General features: G+C 55.8%; 2 protein-coding genes across 2 annotated transcripts in view; one reads left to right on the forward strand and one right to left on the reverse strand.

Annotated features, from left to right (window-relative positions):
• The window catches only part of LOC101949741 (Fc receptor-like protein 5), a 166,266-nt gene that overhangs the window by 98,258 nt on the left and 51,097 nt on the right, over nt 1-16,911 (reverse strand). The window lies entirely within an intron of this gene.
• The window catches only part of LOC135975435 (uncharacterized), a 33,692-nt gene that overhangs the window by 4,106 nt on the left and 12,675 nt on the right, over nt 1-16,911 (forward strand). The window contains exons 7-8 of the mRNA XM_065566485.1: nt 1,082-1,234; nt 2,148-2,163. Of these exons, the coding sequence (XP_065422557.1) occupies nt 1,082-1,234; nt 2,148-2,163 (169 nt within the window). The remainder of the gene's footprint in view (nt 1-1,081; nt 1,235-2,147; nt 2,164-16,911) is intronic.

Consider the following 16,911-nt stretch of genomic DNA (forward strand, 5'->3'; position numbering starts at 1 on the left):
CCTGCTCACGTCCGTCATCACCCTCCCTGACTTTGACGTAAGTGGCCTCTGAGCCCAGCTTCCTGACTCCAGGCGTAGGGGGACCGGCTCCAATGGGCTGGAGGATCTGCTGCTGCAGGGGCTGTGGGCTAGGAGTGTTCCTCTTGGGGAGGCAGAGTCAGAGCAGAGAATGAGCCTGGCTTGAGTCAAGTTCTTCTTGTCCTGGGTAAGTGGCGACTCTCGCTTGTAAGGGGAGCAGGCTCCAGGTTCTTGCCTTCTTGTCATCCTGAAGCAGCTGGGGAAGCAAATCCTCCTGGAGGGCCCTGCCCGCATCCCTGTTCTCCGGGCTCCCTTGCGGGCAGAGATAACTAAGGATCCAGCTCTAGCTACTATCCTCTAGCATCTCCTGCAGAGGGGCTGAGGGGAAGGAGAGTCCTGGCCCAGGCGGGGACTGGGAGCTGACAGGAAAATGCTGATGGAGTCCCCTCTCCCTCTCCCTTCCATTAGAACTCAGCCGAATTCCCCAGGATGGGCCACCACGTGGCACAGCTGGCTCTGTCCATCAGTGACCCAGACCAGGACATCAGCCAGCAGGCCAGGGAGGGGATTTACCAGCTCTACCAGCTCCTGCTGCGCCAGAGGGGTAAGGAACCCGGCTAGACGAGTGAGACTGGGACCCCAGCCAATTTCTCTCCGAGTGACCCCGGCTGGCGGATCAGTCTCTCTCTATCTCTTTCCGTGTTCTCCACCACCCCCGCAGTTCTGTTGGGCTCTGCCCACTGTGCAGCCCCCGATGGGGTTGGAAGGACACAAGCCCTGCAACCAGAATGACCAATGTGTATGTGTCTCTCTCTTTCCCAGACCTGAACATCTATGAGGTCGAAGACCTTTGGTGCTGGGACTGGCACCAGGATAGCAGGCTCCTGGGCTACAAGAACACCGCCAGGGTCGGGGAGGTAAGGACACTCTGCCAGGGCATGGCACAGCTCTGCAGGGCAGGTGGCTGCCTCCTGGAGCCATGCAAAGGAGTTGCCGTTCTAGGCCAGGATTTGGAGCCTGGTTCTGGGCAATCTGCTGAAGCCTCACATCTGGTTGGTTTCAGGTCTTTGGCAAATTCTTCTCGGAGGGGCAGAGAAGATTCTTCCTGCAGACAGCAGTGCTGGCCATGCATGACCCCCTGCTGCCTGTCAGCCAGGCTGGGCTGCTCCTCACTTACTCCCTCCTGGGGCAAGCCCAGCAGCTGATGGGGAGCAAGGTGAGCAGCTGCATTAGACTCAGGAGATTTGGGCGGGGCCCAGGCCTCTTTCCCATCCTCTGGCCATTCGCCGGCCTGGCAGCAAGGCGACTGGTGGGGAATGAGAGTGAGAGCAGCTGCTCCTGGGAAGGGAGATGAATTCACCTCCATGAGCAGGAGGGAGCCAGCTTGTCCCCTGAGCAGTTCCAGCCCAGCTCTTTAGCAAGGCTAATGAATGACAAGCATTGCCTCAGCACGGACTTCTGATCTTGGGAAGGGCAGCAGAGTCCTCTACGTGCCCTCTGCGAGCCTCTCCTGTCACCCGCGCCACCACCCAGAGCTGTTCCCGTCACTGACAGCCTGGGAGGCCAAGGACTGAGGGGTGATGGCGACTGACCGGGCAGTTCTGAGTCCCATGGGCGGGGGAAGCTCGTCCTGCTGCCGGCAGGGCTGGACCCGCTCTAGAGAGAACGGGAGGATTCAGTCAGCAGGGGCTGCTGATCTGCCCCATTCGCCAGGGCTGCCATCCTGTGGCTTCAGCCTCAGTGGCTGGGATGACTTGGGGAAAAGTCTCAAGTTCCCCACATCCCACTTCACTGCTGCCAGAATCCCTCCGCCCCGCCCCCTGCTAGAGCCCCCTCCCTGCCCAACCTGGGTGGGGGGGGAGGAGAGGGGTCGGAGAACTTGAGCTGTGGATTGGCGGTGGAACAGCTGTCAGGGGCACTGGGCGGGAGGTGGCAGGAGCTCCCCCTACAAGGAGCGGGGTTGTCACTGGAGGTCCCTAGAAAGACTCCATTTTGGGGGTCAGGAGGGGGACTCCATCCCTCAGAGGTGCGCGGGTGCTGGGTGGAAATGCTGCTGGTCCCAGGTGCCCTTAATTCCCCATGATTCCGTGGGGCCTCTGAGTCTCTGACAGGTCCTCGTTCTCTTGCAGCAGGAGGACGTCACGGGCAACATAATGAACCAACTTTACATCATCCGGCACTTGCGCCAAGTGCCGGAGGCGCTGCAGGAGTTCTGCCTCCAAGGCCACCAGCAACTCCCGCTCCCTCTAAACGGGGAGTGTAGTGAGACTGTGTGGCCTCCCTCCGAGCAGGAGAGCGACAGCCCCTCTACACTCCCCTTGGAGGGCGGAGCCTATATCAATCCATCCCCTTCGTCTGTTGGACGGTTTGTTGCCCGGCACCCGGGGCCTCTGGTACACTCTGTTACGACTGAGTGGCCTCCCTCCCAGCAGGAGAGCGAGGGGCCCTCTACATGCCCCTTGGAGAGCGGAGACTATATCGCCCCACCTTCCTCGCCTGGAATACTGTTTGTTGGCTGGCCACCAGGGCCTCCTTTGGACTCTCTTGAGACTGAGTGGCCTGCCTCCGAGCAGGAGAGCGAGGGATCCCCTACATGCCCCTTGGAGGGCGGAGCCTGTATCACCACGCCCCCCTCGCCGTAAGGACCGGGGCGTGGGACCAGAAATATAAAAGGCCGGCCCTGCACCACAGTTGGGGGACAGCCTGCAACAGAGGAGGACACTTGGACTGTTCTCCAGAGGCCCCTAACCCTAACTCCAGGCATGGACGAGGACTGGCCCGGAGTACCCACTGCGGTTTACCTCAAGGAGCCGGAAGAGGCCTGGAGGCCACAGCTACCAAACCCCGGGGAGGCAGGAAGTAGCCCAGGGGCAGCCCGGGAGCTGCTGTCTGCAGAGCCCGGCGCAACTCAGTCGGCGTGTTGCGGCTGGATCCCCGCTGACGCAGGGGCAACCAATCCTGCCTCTGCCAGCGCCTTGGGCTGGGACGCGGGGGAGGAGGGTGGGACCGCGTCCCCCTGCCATCCCACCCCGGGTGGTTGACCACCTACACGGTGCAAGGAGGCTGTAGCCCAGGACAGGAACTGTTTGTTGGCTGGCCACCGGGGCCCCACCCAGGCTAGAGCCAGCCCTATCAAGTCTGTCTGTTTGCTGGCTGCCAGGGTTCCACCCAGGCCAGGGCCCGCCCTTGAAGTTTGGTTGTTTGTGGGGTGCTTGGGCCCTGGCCAGGCCTGAGCCACCCCCGATACACTGTGTTGAGGGGCTGACCACTTGAGCGACCTCAGCCCAGCAGCGCCGGCTCAACCACGTTTGCCGCTCCAAGCAAAAAAACCCCAAAAAACAATGCTCGGACTGCCAAAGCGAGCAAAAAGAAAACCAAAAAATCCTCAACCACTTGGACTGCCACCACCCGAACTGCCGAAGCAGAAAAAAAAAAAACAACGCTCGGACTGCTGCCACCCGAACTGCTGAAGTGCAAAAAACAAAAAAGTCGCCCGGCCTGTGCTGCCCCAAGAATGGACGGAATGCCGCCCCCAGGCATCTGCTTCCTCTGCTGGTGCCTCGAGCTGGCCCCGCACCTGGTTGCGACAGCTGATCGCTGAGGTTTGGCGGCTGCTCCACCCCCATGCAAGAGGGTGCTAGAGTAGGCCAGAGCGGCTGCACAGGCTGGTAGCCAATCAGAGAAGGGCCAAATGAGAGCCAATCAGGGCCAAGATTAGAGCCAGCCAATCAGGGCTAGGCTAGGCCCTATATAATGGCTATCCAGGAGAAAAGCAGGTAGTCTGTCCCAGAACTTCATGGGGGAAGGTCTATCTCCTGAGCAGGAGACCAGCATCTTGGGCTGGTCAGTACTGTACCTAACTATCCGATGGCTGAGAAAAATTGGAACTGGCCCTTGAGACAAGGGGCTAGACTTTGGGGGTTGCGGTTGGCCACCGAGGAAGGTGCAAGGACTGTTGCTAACCCCCGCACCCTGGAATGGGGTGAGGATGGACTAGTGGGCACTGCTGAAGGACACTGTCAAGCGGTGAACAACGGGGGTCCAGATGCCAACAGAGGAAAAGAGATGGATGGGACGCTGCCAGCAGAGTGCATTCCCCATGGACTGAGCTAATTCCCGGAGCGACCAGCGGGAGGTGCCATGGTGGTGAGTCCCAACTCCGTGAAAACCGCCCAGCCTTATTGTGGGCCCACTGCTACCCTGCAGACTCTGGGCCGGACCAGACTGGGCCAGCCGGCGTGGCCTCCCTCGGAGTGGGAGAGCGAGAGGGAGAGCTAGTGGAAGGGGAAATGGAGCCCCCTGGCACTCACAGAAACTCTCTCCCCTCTCTGTGGAGCAGTGTTCTTCCCTCTGCCTCCCAAATTCCTTCATATGGGGCAGGACCTCTTTCCCTTGCACCTACTCCCCTCCCCCCTTTCCTTGGTCTACTCCCTCCCATTCCCGCTGCGCCCATGCAGAGCTCTCCCTGCCCCATGTGGTGCAGAAAGGCCCTTGTGTCAGGGTCACAGCCCTACTGGAGCTCGGAAAGCTCCACTTTTGAGGAGGTGGGGGTGGGACAGAGGCTCAGGGCTAGCTTCGTCTCCTGCCCTTTGTTCTCCTCTTGGCCCTTCTATGGGGTCTCTTGGTATGACAGGAATAGGAGCCTCCTTCCCAGCTGTCTTCCAGGCCCTGGGATCTGGCACAGCCTCCCAGACGGGCACATCCTGTAGCTGAGCCACGTCAGGGAGCAGTGGGGACAAGTCACCTCGTCCCATCCAAGCAAGCAATGCTGGCTCTCAAAGAGGCTTAGATGAAAGAAACAGTCCCTCATGGAGGTAAGAGCCATTTACTCCTTGGGGTGTGTGGGTCTCTTGGGGGAGAAATGGCATCCCCGATGCATAGCCTGTCTGGGAGCTTCCCCTGTCCCTGGCTCCCAGTTCTGGGTCAGAGACTTCTCCATCATCCTACCACCCAGGTTTCCTTCCTAGCAAGGGGCTCTCCAGAGACGTCCTCGAACCTGGACTCCTGGGAGCATTTCTGGCAAGAGACTCTAGCCCCCGGGCATGAAGAGAGCATCGGGTAGTCTTGATCACCTGGCATCTCCGGTCTCCCACTCCACTTCCCGCAGCAGTGGGGTTTCTCCAGCCCCCTCACCACACCTGTCAGCCTCTGAATGTCAGAGTCACCAGAACGAGCAAACTCCACTTCCAGGCAGAGGAGCCTGTGTGTCCTCAGTCCCTCTGGAAACCAGGTCTGAAATGGGGAGCAAGGACCCCAGGCCACGAACAGTCAGAGTGAGCAGAGCAGGCCTGTAACAGGGTGCTTTCCCCTGGGCTGCACAGCCTGGGGCCTAGCCAAGCTGACTATAGACTGAGCCCTAACTGAGAGGCAAAAGGAGAGGCCAGCCCCTCCCACCTCCCCTCCCCCTGGAGTGTCGCTAAACCATCAAAAATGAATACAGTGGAGTCACATCTTACGCGGGGGTTAGGTGCTAAGGTCAGCGCATGTCAGGGTTCCCTCCCCACTCTGAATTTTAGGGTACAGATGTGGGGACCTGCATGAAAGACCCCCTAAGCTTATTTCTACCAGCTTAGGTTAAAAACTTCCCCAAGGCTCAAATTCCTTCCTTGCCTTAGTAGCGCTGCCACCATCAAGTGATTGAAACATTCAGGGAGGGCCACTTGGAGCCCCACCTTGCCCCTGCCAGCCCCTCTGAGGGGGGTCAGTATTATCCCTGTTCGCTGGGGCATAGGGATAGAAAGCAATTGGCTGCAAGGTCACACACAACGTCCCTGACAGGGGCAGGAAGGAAGCGTGGGACTGATACCAGTCCAGCTCCAACCACTAAACTCCAGCCATTTCCAAAGTCAGAGTACCCAGGAGCCCTGACTCTGACACTAGGCCTTAAATGACAAGACCAACCTCCCTCCCACTCAGGAAGCCATAGAAGGGACCATCTGCTGAGCTCCCCTTGGCAATGCCACTGTCAGAGACCATTGCTAGTGGGTGCCAAGTGCCTGAGCAGGGAACTGCTTGAGAGCCTCCTAGAGACTCGCAGGTGTTTGACTGTGACCCTCAGGGAGCCGTGGCAAGAGCCTCTCCGGCTCTAACAAAGGGTTTCTGTTGTCCTAGACAGTCAGGCCGTGAGGCCAGTTTGCAGAATGTGGAAGAGCCCTTTGGCGAGGCGTTGGAGGATTCACCATGAAGGTGGCAGCAGCGGCAGTGCCTGGGTCCCCATGGGCCAAGCCTCCACTCCTGACACTCCAGGCTAATCTCCCCCTGCTCTCAGTGGGGCTTGGCTTTAGCTGCTGGGCCTGTGAGCCTAGACCAGGGGTCTCAAACTCAAATGACCATGACGGCCGCCTGAGGACTAGTTCATTGGCCCGAGGGCCACATCGCTGACACCCCCACTCGCTGTCCCCAGCCCTGCCCCCAGAGGGGGCAGGACGGGTGTGGCGGGGGCTCAGGGCGTGAGTTGAGGTGCAGGGGGCTCAGGGCAGGGAGTTGGAGGGGTGAGGCAGGGGGTTGGGATGCAGGGTGTAGTAGGGGGCTCTGGGCAGGAGGTCGGGGTGTGGGGTGCAGGTGGGAGTGCAAGGTGTGGCAGAGGGTTGGGGTGCAGGCAGGGGGCTCATGGCAGGGGGTTGGGGTGTGGGGTGCAGGTGGGAGTGCAAGGTGTGGCAGAGGGTTGGGGTGCAGGTAGGGCGCTCAGGGCAGGGGGTTGGGGTGTGGGATGCAGGCAGGAGTGCAGGGGGGAGGCTCAGGGCTGGGGGTTGGGGTGTGGGGTGCAGGAGGGATTGTGAGGTGTGGCAGAGGGTTGGGGTGCAGGCAGGGGGCTCATGGCAGGGGTTTGGGGTGCAGAAAGGGTGGGAGATGGAGAAGGGCGCTCAGGATAGGAAGTTGGGGTGCAGGAAGGATGTGGCAGGGGGCTGAGGGCAGGAAGTTGGGTTACAGCAGAGGGTTGAGATGCAGGCAGAAGGCTCAGGGCAGGGTGTTGGGATGTGGGGTGCAGGAGGGAGTGCGAGGTGTAGCAGAGGGTTGGGGTGCAGGCAGGGGGCTCATGGCAGGGGGTTGGGGTTTGGGGTGCAGGAGGGAGTGCAGGCAGGGGGCTCAGGGCAGGAGGTTGGGGTGCAGAAGGGGTGGGGGATGCAGAAGGGGGCTCAGGATAGGAAGTTGGGGTGCAGCACGGGGTTGAGGCTCAGGGCAGGGGGTTGGGATGTGGGGTGCAGGTGGGAGTGCAGGCAGGAGGCTCAGGGCAGGGGGTTGGGGTGTGGGGTGCATGCAGGAGTGCACACAGGGGGCTCATGGCAGGGGGTTGGGGTGCAGGACGGCATTGAGCTCTGGCCTGGAGCCGCTCACCTAGAGAAATAGCCCCACAGGCCGCGTGTTGGAGACCCCTGGCCTAGACAGAGCACTCAGGTATTTCCATCAGCCTGCTCAATGGCAAATGCAGCCACCCAAAGAAGGAAAGAAGAATGGAAGTGAGAGTAAAGCTGGACCATCCGCTGAGCTGCTGCAATCAAGTGAGCAGAGCCGGGGAGAGAAGAGGGAGAACTCGAAGGTGGCTGGCGGCAGTAGGGAGGAGAAGCAGTTTGGGAGCCAGGAGAGGAGAAATAAATAGTTAATGACAAATCCTGCAGGCTCTCTCTTGTGTAGTGAAGGATTGAAAAGGGGTCTCTTTACTATCACGCTGAACTTTAAAATAGCTGTGTATGATGGGGGGGGTCTATAAAGGTAAGAGATCACTCTAGGGGCTTGAAGTCCCAGATTCTCGGGCTATTGCCTCCTTCTACCAGCTGATCTCAACCCAGCAACTCCCTCAGATGGTAGCAGTAGTGAGCTCTTGTCCTCCTTTTCTGGACGAGCCACCAGAAAAAGCACCCAGTACATGTGGCCAAGGAAATAGAGGCATTGTTGCCTGTTCATATGGCTCCTGTGGGGGAACACGGCAGGTTACGCTGGACTAGGTAGGAGCCACGTCTCCAGACCTGCACGTTCCGAGGCTCCAGAGACGTCTCTCCAGATCCCAGAGCTTCCTCAGAGTCCTGAAGAGTCAGATGGAATCTGGCCTCTCTCCCCCCACCACAACAGTCCAGAAAAAGTTCTGTGTAGACATGTTGTGTCCTCTCCTACCACACTCCCCTGTTGGCGACTAATGCAGTCAGAGTCCAGGCTCGGTAAGAGGCATTGCTCTGGGCTGGGACAAGCAGGAGGACGTGAGCTGCAATGGATTCCCCTGTGCATGGGCTGAATGGGCAACCTCTCTCCTGCCATCTCTGCTTTCCAGCCCACAGGCAGTAAGGAGAAGGTGATGCACTTACCCCAAAGGTGGGGGTGGGAAGAAGCAGAGTGAAGAGGAGATCAGAGCGCCATCCCATAGCATTCCTCCTAGAGTCTCTCCAACCACCACCTGGCTCCTTCCTGCCATAGGCCACAGCCCCTAGGTTCTACAGGGACTTTCTGAATTAACCCTCTAGAAAGCTGCCTCTGGCTTCCTACAAGCTCTCACACGGCCCTGTCACGGGAGGTAAGGAATAAGGTCCTGCCTCCCCCAACTGCTCGGGGGAATCCTCTCCGAGAATCAGTGCAGGGCTTGGCCCCCCTCTTTCTCTCTCTCTCTCTCTCTGTTTTCCTTTCTACCTTAGGTATTAACCTTTAATCAGGTATGTTATGTTGGTTTAGTCCTCCTTGTGTAGTTATTACTATTATTCAATAAATAACTTCTATGGTTAAGTTGGTTGCTTCTCTCTCTCTTGCTGAACTTTACTCGTTCGTGTTTTTAGCTTCCCCCATTCACTCTACAGCAACGCTTCTTTTACCTAAGCTAAAGATCCCTGCAGCGCCCAAAATCCTGCGGGGTTTGCTCATCGAGTAGGTTACTGCCAGTACAATTGTCTTGGGGGAGTGGGGACAGGGACGTGCTGAATTTGGGACGCATAAGGGTAACAGCTTGAAAGTGCTGCTTGACCCAGTCCATGGAGCCCAGGGGCATATAAGGAGAGACAGCTTGAAAGTGCTGCTTCCTCCAGCCCAGTGAGTCCAGAGACATATAAGGGGCAGCTTGACAGTGCAGATTGACCCGGTCCGCTCAGACTTGCTCTGTTAATGTACGTGTGGGTGTGTGGGTGTTCATCTAGTTCTGGGGTGGGAGTAACCCAGCCCTAGGGACCCCAGGTCCTGCAAGATAGCTCCATTGGGAGGGGACTTGCAGAAGGGAGAAGTAGAGCTCCATATGTAAACACAAGTGACACAAGCAGTACATTGACAGGATTACAGAACCCCCTTCCCCAGAGGAGTAACCCCAATAAATGAGCATACCCCAAAGTAATGGGCAAATCTGGTAACAAATGGGTGGAGAATGCAGGCAGCACGTGACTCTAATCACGTGGTAATTGTTGAGTAGTTGCTGTGGAGTGGGGAAACTGAGGCACAGACCCTTTCTTTCTGTTCTTTTTTCAGACCAAGCTCCTTTAGCAAGGTCTCTCTCTCTCATACACTATTTGGTAACCTTCTGATAAGAATTGTGCTTAGAATACCTGTAGAACTGTGAAATAAGGAGTTAAGAGTAGAGCCTTCAAAGTAAAGGTGTTAGAAAGAGCTGTTGGTGGGGTCATTACTGAAATAAGGAAATAGAGATGGCTGAAAAAGACCTTTTTGCTGCTCGCTTGAGACAGGAGAAAACCAACAGATTAGAGAGATGGGTAATAAAAAGGGGGAAATGCCCTTGGGAAAGGGGGTGTTTTAAGGGGGAGAATCCCCTGACTGAAGCTAGTCTGAGCTTGGAACAATATTGCACAACCGTTAAGCCACGTGGTAGTGCAAAGGATGCAGCTGCTGCATGGGCATTATTTGATGCAGGTCTGGACATGGTTGAAATGGTAAAGAGAGGGCAGGAATTCGAGCTGGAGAAAAAGCAGTTACAACAGCGTTTGAATAAATGTGAGAGACGGGTGTGAGTTGATAGCAGAAAAGCTCAGAATGGTGACTGTACTCAGAGATATACAAGAGGAGAGAGACAAGGCCAGCAGGAATGCAGAACAGTAGAGGAAAGAGTTAACACACACAAAAGTTCTGTTAGAAGAAGCAAGAGCAGCAACTCGCTTCTTGGCAGAAGAGAACAGGGCAGCGAAGGCAGCAGCCGACCATCAGGAGCGTGAGGCAAAGATTAGTAACTTGCGTGCCCAACTTAGTGCCCAGAAGGGGGTGGTAGCAGCTGTAAGGTTAAGAGAGGATTGTGATTTGGAGCCCCCTGGGAAAACAAAGATACCCCCTGATGCTGTCCCACAAAACCCATTTAACCCCGATTGGCCACACAGGCATAATGTTGCCCATTTCCACAAGGGAGGTTAAGCGCATAGTTGCAGGAGCTGATCTTCCCACAACAGAGCTGGCCACGGATGTAGTAAGGTGGTCTCCTAGTCAAGCCAAGGCTATTGCTGAGAGACTGGGGCCACTGAACCGTGACACAGCCGTTGCATGGTTGGCCCGTGTTTGGCAAATGTACCCCTCTGCTGGTGGCATGGACTTAACCCAATTGGCTCAGTTATGCGCCTCTCCTTGTGATGCAGATGCTCTAGACATAGGCATAGGTTCTTGGGAGCGGACTGCCCCTGCACCCCGGGAATGGATGATAAGTGCTCTTAAAATATTACTGCCTGCGTCTTCCCTTAAGAAACTGTATATAATGGAAGAGCAGAAACCAGGAGAGGCCCCAGAAGCTTCCCTAATTCGAAAGAAAATGCTGGCAGCTGTCTCTGATTCATTACCCCAGACGGAAGAGAATGGGATTATCACTTTCCAGTATCAGGGACAGGAATTAGTACAGAGCACTTATGCAGGACTAAATTCTCAGACGAAATTGACCATGGGGACTGTGGATTTAGAACACCTAACCTGGAGTAAACTAGTGGCAAAAATCAAACAAGCAGGAGATTTGCTGTGAGAAACTGGTGTCTTAAAAAGACAAGTCAGCAAAAAGACTACCTCAGAGCCTGTGCAGGCTATCACATTTACACATAATGGTCCTCACTCTGCCACGCACCCTCCCAATCTTAATTCCCCTACCTCCCACGACCCTGGGCAGCGTCGACCCAAGGAGACCCTTAGGAACATGATTTGGAAGGAGCTGGTGAATTTAAGGGAGGATATGGGAAAATATGATTGCCAGCCCCTCAGCATCCTGCTTAATGCTTTGTCTCAGGTCATGCGGAAAATGGAGTTAATGCAGAGATCTCCCCCACAACCCACTGCCCCGGTACAGAGTCCATCCCCCACGTCCACTCCCTGTCAGATCCCTGCCCCCTCTTCTGAGTGGAGGCTCTGGGAGTCTGACGATCAGTAGGGGTGCCCGGTTCCCCACGGGCCTCCCCAGCTGATCGCAAGACGTCAGTGAGATGTATGGAGGAGACCCACTGTGCGGGCTACAGTGGGGAACCCAGGGATGTTAGCCCAATTGCCAGCGGACAGGATCTCCGAAGGGAGACCCACCACTAAACAGGTTCAGCTCAACGGGTATGAGGGAGAAACTGTCTCCCGTGGTTTGTCTCTTGGGAGTGGCGATTTGCCTGTTAAGAAAGCCATCCCAATCTCCCAGTGTTTGTCTGTGAAAAGCCAGGTGGTCTGTGACGACGGGGAGGGAAGTTCAAACTGTTTGTCTAGTCAGAAAAGCAGTTTAACTGCCGGGGGAGACACTGTCTCCAGTGTTCTGTCTGTGGAACAGGCAGAAAGGACCTCTCCGTTTATGCTGACTGAGGACTTGTCAGTTGTGCCAGATGTGATTCTGGACTCAACTAAAACCCAGGAAGGAAGTGTTCTTAGGACTGTGTCTGTTGGGGGTAATGACTTGCCCATGGAAGGAGATATCCCAATCTCCAAAAGTTTGTCTGGAAACAAAGCGGAAGAAATTCCAAACCTGGTGACTGTTAAGAATGGCAGTTTATCTGCTGGGGAAGAGTTTGTCTCCAATCTTCTCTCTGAGGAGCAGACAGAATGTGTCTCTCAGCTTACGCTGACTGAGGATTTGTCAGTTGTCTCAGAAGTCGTTCTAGACTCAACTGAACCCAGAAAGATGCTCGGGAAGATGTTTCTGTAGAGCAACCCCTAGCTGAAAAGGGAAAGGACAACATTTCTGGGGAAAATGAATTATTGCCTAAAAGTACTCCTGAAGGAGTAAAACCTCATGCTAGCTTTTGCAAGCAGTTTGCTGCAACTGAAGGGTGTGGAAGTGAGTTGATCGAGTTAGCTCAGAATGAATCCTTGCCTGTAGCAAGCAACAGTGTAGGTGCTGAGGAATTTGGTTCAGTTTCTAGCTGCCAAAGTTTCTCAACTTTGTATGAATCCACTGACTTTGTTTTAGAAAAATCCAGGGTGGAAGCCATCCCTACTAAAACCAACACTGCCTCTGTCACTGCTAAACAGCTCTTTACACACACCTGGGATGGCCGCTGCTCTATTGTGAATCGGGCCAGCCCCAGTGTGTGTCAGGTAGAAATCCTGAATGGGAGAAATGGAAAACCCTGGCAGAAATGTTTTCATTCTTCACAGCTCAAAAAATGGAAGGATAAACCACCTGACCCTCAAGACTGTCTTCTCCATTCTGTCGGCCACCCTTCTTGGCCATCAAGAAGGAACGGCTTTGAGCCGTTGGAAAATACGCATCGAGTGGGCTGGTCAGTGCCTACCCCGATGTTGAGACAGGAAAAGGCCAGAAAAATCCTTAACTTATTCTGGCCACCCTTACGTAGGTCACTGCTTCATGTTTACTCTGTAATATTGGTCCCCGTCTCTCCCAGTATATACGGGGGGAGTGTGGGAAGTTTTTCTCTCTTCTCTGCCCCCTCACAGGTCCCGTACACAAGTGACACAAGCAGTACATTGACAGGATTACAGAACCCCCTTCCCCAGAGGAGTAACCCGAATAAATGAGCATACCCCAAAGTTATGGGCAAATCTGGTAACACAGAAGGCTCCCTCCCTCCTTCTTCCCAAGAGCCACCCTCATCCTCTCTCCCCTTTCTGCTCCTGCATCCTCTGCAAACTTTCGAAGACGAACGCCGCGTGATGGCCTTCGCTCATGGGGGTGTTGCCTAGTGGTCAGGGTTTCAGCCCTTTGGGGGGGGAAGGGCGCGGCAGATGGTCGGGGAGCCCAGGGCTATTGTCCAAAGTTCACAGTTTATCACAGGAAGCTCTGAAGGGTGCTTGGCACCTCTTCGCGGCCGGGCGTGGCATGGCAGCTCTCTCCTTCTTGGGGTGGCAGCTGCCTCTGTAACGCTGACAGATCTCGGTCGGCGACTCGTCGGTGGCCGGGATCGAACCGGAGACCTCTGGAGCTTAGTGCATGGGCCTCTACAGCATGAGCTAAAAGCCAGCTGGCTGTTAGCTATGGCTGTGGAGAAGACTGGTTTTATCTCTCCCTCTAAGTGGTCTTGGTGCCACTGGCTGGGACACACCACCACACCCACAAGGTGTGTGGTTACATACTTCCCCTAGCTGAGGAAGCGCGTCCTGAGTTCCCAGTTGTAATCCCGGACGACCCCTGTAACAATGCGGCCTCTGGCGGGACCCTACCGAGAGTATCAATTCCGGACAAATTGCTTGGACCAGGGCAGTCACAGCCCAAGGCTGGGGGTCCTTTACTATTAAAGCCACACCAGCCATGCAGAGAGGACTTTGGTTTGACCCCACTGGCTAATCGGACGTCATACAAGCAATTCCTTCAGAGATTCCAGTTCCCTTGGATCACCACCAGCACCACTCCGTATGGGGATGAACGGTTATGAAAACCAATACCCCAGTAAAAGAAAAAAGGTTCTCTCAAAGGACCAAGCCCCACATCCAGGTCAATAGACAAGTCAGATCTTACCCACAAATCACACTGTTGCCAATCCTTCAGCATCTAAAATCTAAAGGTTTATTCATAAAAAGAAAGAGGAGAGTTAAAATTGTTAAAGGAATCAATTACATACAGAAATGGCAAAGTTCTTGCTTCAGGCTTGTAGCAGTGATGGAATAAACTGCAGGCACAAATCAAGTCTCTGGAGTACATCCCCAGCTGGGATGGGTCATTCAGGCCATTGTCAGAGTTCAGTTGGTAGCAAAGTTCCTCCCAAAGGGAGGGGTTTCCAGGGCCTTTTCTATCCTCTGCCGTGTGGAAGGACCCCTTTGTTCTTACTGTGGAAAAGCACAGCAGCAAGGTGGAGTTTGGAGTCACATGGGCAAGTCACATGTCCATGCGTGAGTCCCTTCTTTACAGGTAGAGCAGCCATTGCTCACTTGCTACCTTGAATGTTCCCAGGAAGGCGTCTCCTACGTGGATTGGAGTCTCCTAAGCTCCATTGTGAGTTAAGTGATTCTTGATTGGGCACTTAATCCGAAAATTCCTTTCTCAAGAAACTGACCAAATGCTTCACGAATGCTACTTAGAACCAAACACATTGCGATACAAGTGCATAGCCAATACTCATAACTTCAAATACAAAAGTGATACACACGTACAGACAGCATCATCATACCCAGCAAATTACAACCTTTCCATAGACACCTCACATGACCTCCTGCGTACAAGATTTGGTGCAACTCTAGGGCCTTGGTTGCAGCAAGGATCGATACGGTCACAGTTCATGTCACAACCCTCCACTTAGAACACCGAGAGACCCCGGTCGTCAGCGGGCAGGATCCAACCTGGGGGCTTCGTGCATGAGCCTCTCCAGCAGGAACTAAAAGCCAACGGGCTAGTAGCTAAGGCTATGGGGCTGACTCCTTTAATTCTCTCTCTAGGTGGTCTCAGCGCCACTAGCTGGGACAGACACCACACCCTGGTGCAACAGGAGCAGGTCCTCCCTTCCCTCCGGGCGAGGGACCTTCAAGCAGTTGCTGAGGGAGAGATCCTGCTTCCTTCAGTGCTTCTCTCCCGGGTCCCAGCAGGGCTGGACGGCCTTTTCTCCCTGTGCTGTGGGGAGCAGGTCCTGGGGACTAAGCATCTGAAGACGCTCTCAAGGACTCATTTTTTTAAAATATTTTGTATCAGTGAATTGGGAGAAAACATAGAATCACTGCTGCTAAGATTGGCGGGTGACAAGCTACTGGTGGAGTGGTAACGACTGATGAGGAGAGCGGGGCAGCGAGTTCTATTCTCCGATGGTGCCCAGGCTTCAGCAATATTCAGAGCCCAGGGGCCTGGCTCCAGCAATATTTGGGGCCGGGTCTCCACCACGGCCCCACCTGCCGCCCCCACACGTCCCCCGGCCTCCGCTTGGTGCCCCCACGCACCTCCTGGGACCGCGGAGCAGAGCGTCCCTGCTTCTCCTGTGCAGCTCCATGCTGCCTCCCTGCATCAACTGCCCCCTCAGGGTCCTAGTTCCCCCTTTCTCCCCAGACAGGGAAGACTGACCCTGAGCCTGCCCTTCCCCCTCAGATCCATCCCTTTTTCAGCAGGACCCTCCATCAGCACAGCCCGCCCGCAGTCACCGCTCCTGCCCCACACTAAAATCTAAAGGTTTATTCATAAAGGGAAAAACATATAGACGAGAAGTAGAATTGGCTTCTGTGTACAGCGGCTCTCGTCTTCCACAATGTGGACTCTGCTCTAACCACTAGACCCCACTCCCCTTCCAAGGCTGGGGATAGAACCTAGGAGTCCTGACTCCCAGGCCCCTAACTCCTGCTCCAGCTGGGGGCGGGGCTCTGATTCCTGCAGCCCCTAGCGCAGGGAGCTATGTCCCCTTCCTGTTTGCTGCCTCCCCCTTGCAATTTTGATGCCAGTAACAAATTCTGATGATAGCTCAATTCACACCCCCTGGCACTGAAGGACCTCACTGAGCTGAGGCTGGGGGGCCACAGGGGTGGGCTGGCTCAGCTGAGTGGAACAGCCCCTGGGGCCGTAAGAGGGACCAGAACCAGGTTACACTGCAGCTCCCCTGTGCCCGGCAATTGCCAGCCGCTACATAGGCTTGAGCCCCTACATATGTGGCAAAAATAGAACACCCTGGGAATGATTGACAGAGGCCCCCACCCATCACAGCGCAGCAGGTGGGACTGGTGGCCTAGGAAATGCTTTAATTGATAAATGCTCCCCTCTTCCCCACCCCCTCACAGGAGGGAAGCCAGCTGTTTATCCCGTAGCCAGATGTTTCAGGGTGTTTTCCACTACGAGGGGAGGGGGGAGCCCAGGCAGAATTGGCGTGTGTCTGAGGCGCACGCAATCAGGCCCCCTGACGCTAACACACATACACAGCCAAACACGAGTCCTGACGGTATCAGAACTGGTTGTTTCACCCAAGCCCCAGATTCCCACGTGTGTGTTTTTCACCGAGATCAGGGCCCCCGTCATGCTGGGCAAACCCTGTGACAATGCGCGGGGGAGGGAAAGGGGGAACTCCCCTCTGCTGTGGGCTTCCCCAGCCCTTTCCTTCCTGCAGACCCAAGCGCTGCCCCTCCCCGCAGCCAGCCTCCCCGAGCCTGGAATCCCCCCTCCCTCTGCCTGCCCCCGCCCCAGCTCCCACGCCCCCCAACCAACCTCCCCCGGCCTGGAAGCTGGGCAAAGGATCCCATCTGGGCACCATCCAGATGGGCACCCCCATGTCTCCCCAGGGAATGTCTGTCAGTCAATGGGGTGGGGGAAACCCAGGTGGGAACCCTCATCGCCCCGACTTCATTCTTCTCAGTGCTGTGCCCACTGGGCAACTAGCGACTAGCGGTGTGGGATCTGCCTCCCCCGCCCAGCGGATCCTGGGTGGGATGGTGTATGTTTGTTGGGATTTTGCTCCCCATCTCCCCTTCTCTTCCCCTGCTGACGGGACACTGCAGGGGAGAAGCTTGCAGCCCTGGGGGGTTGACAGGGCACTGTGGCAGGGAAGCTCACAGCACTGGGGGGCCCCAGGCTGGGCACTGCTTTGGGGTAGCTCACAGCACTGGGGGCCC

This window comes from Chrysemys picta, chromosome 13 (assembly GCF_011386835.1).
Source record: "Chrysemys picta bellii isolate R12L10 chromosome 13, ASM1138683v2, whole genome shotgun sequence".
NCBI classification, from domain to species: domain Eukaryota; kingdom Metazoa; phylum Chordata; order Testudines; family Emydidae; genus Chrysemys; species Chrysemys picta.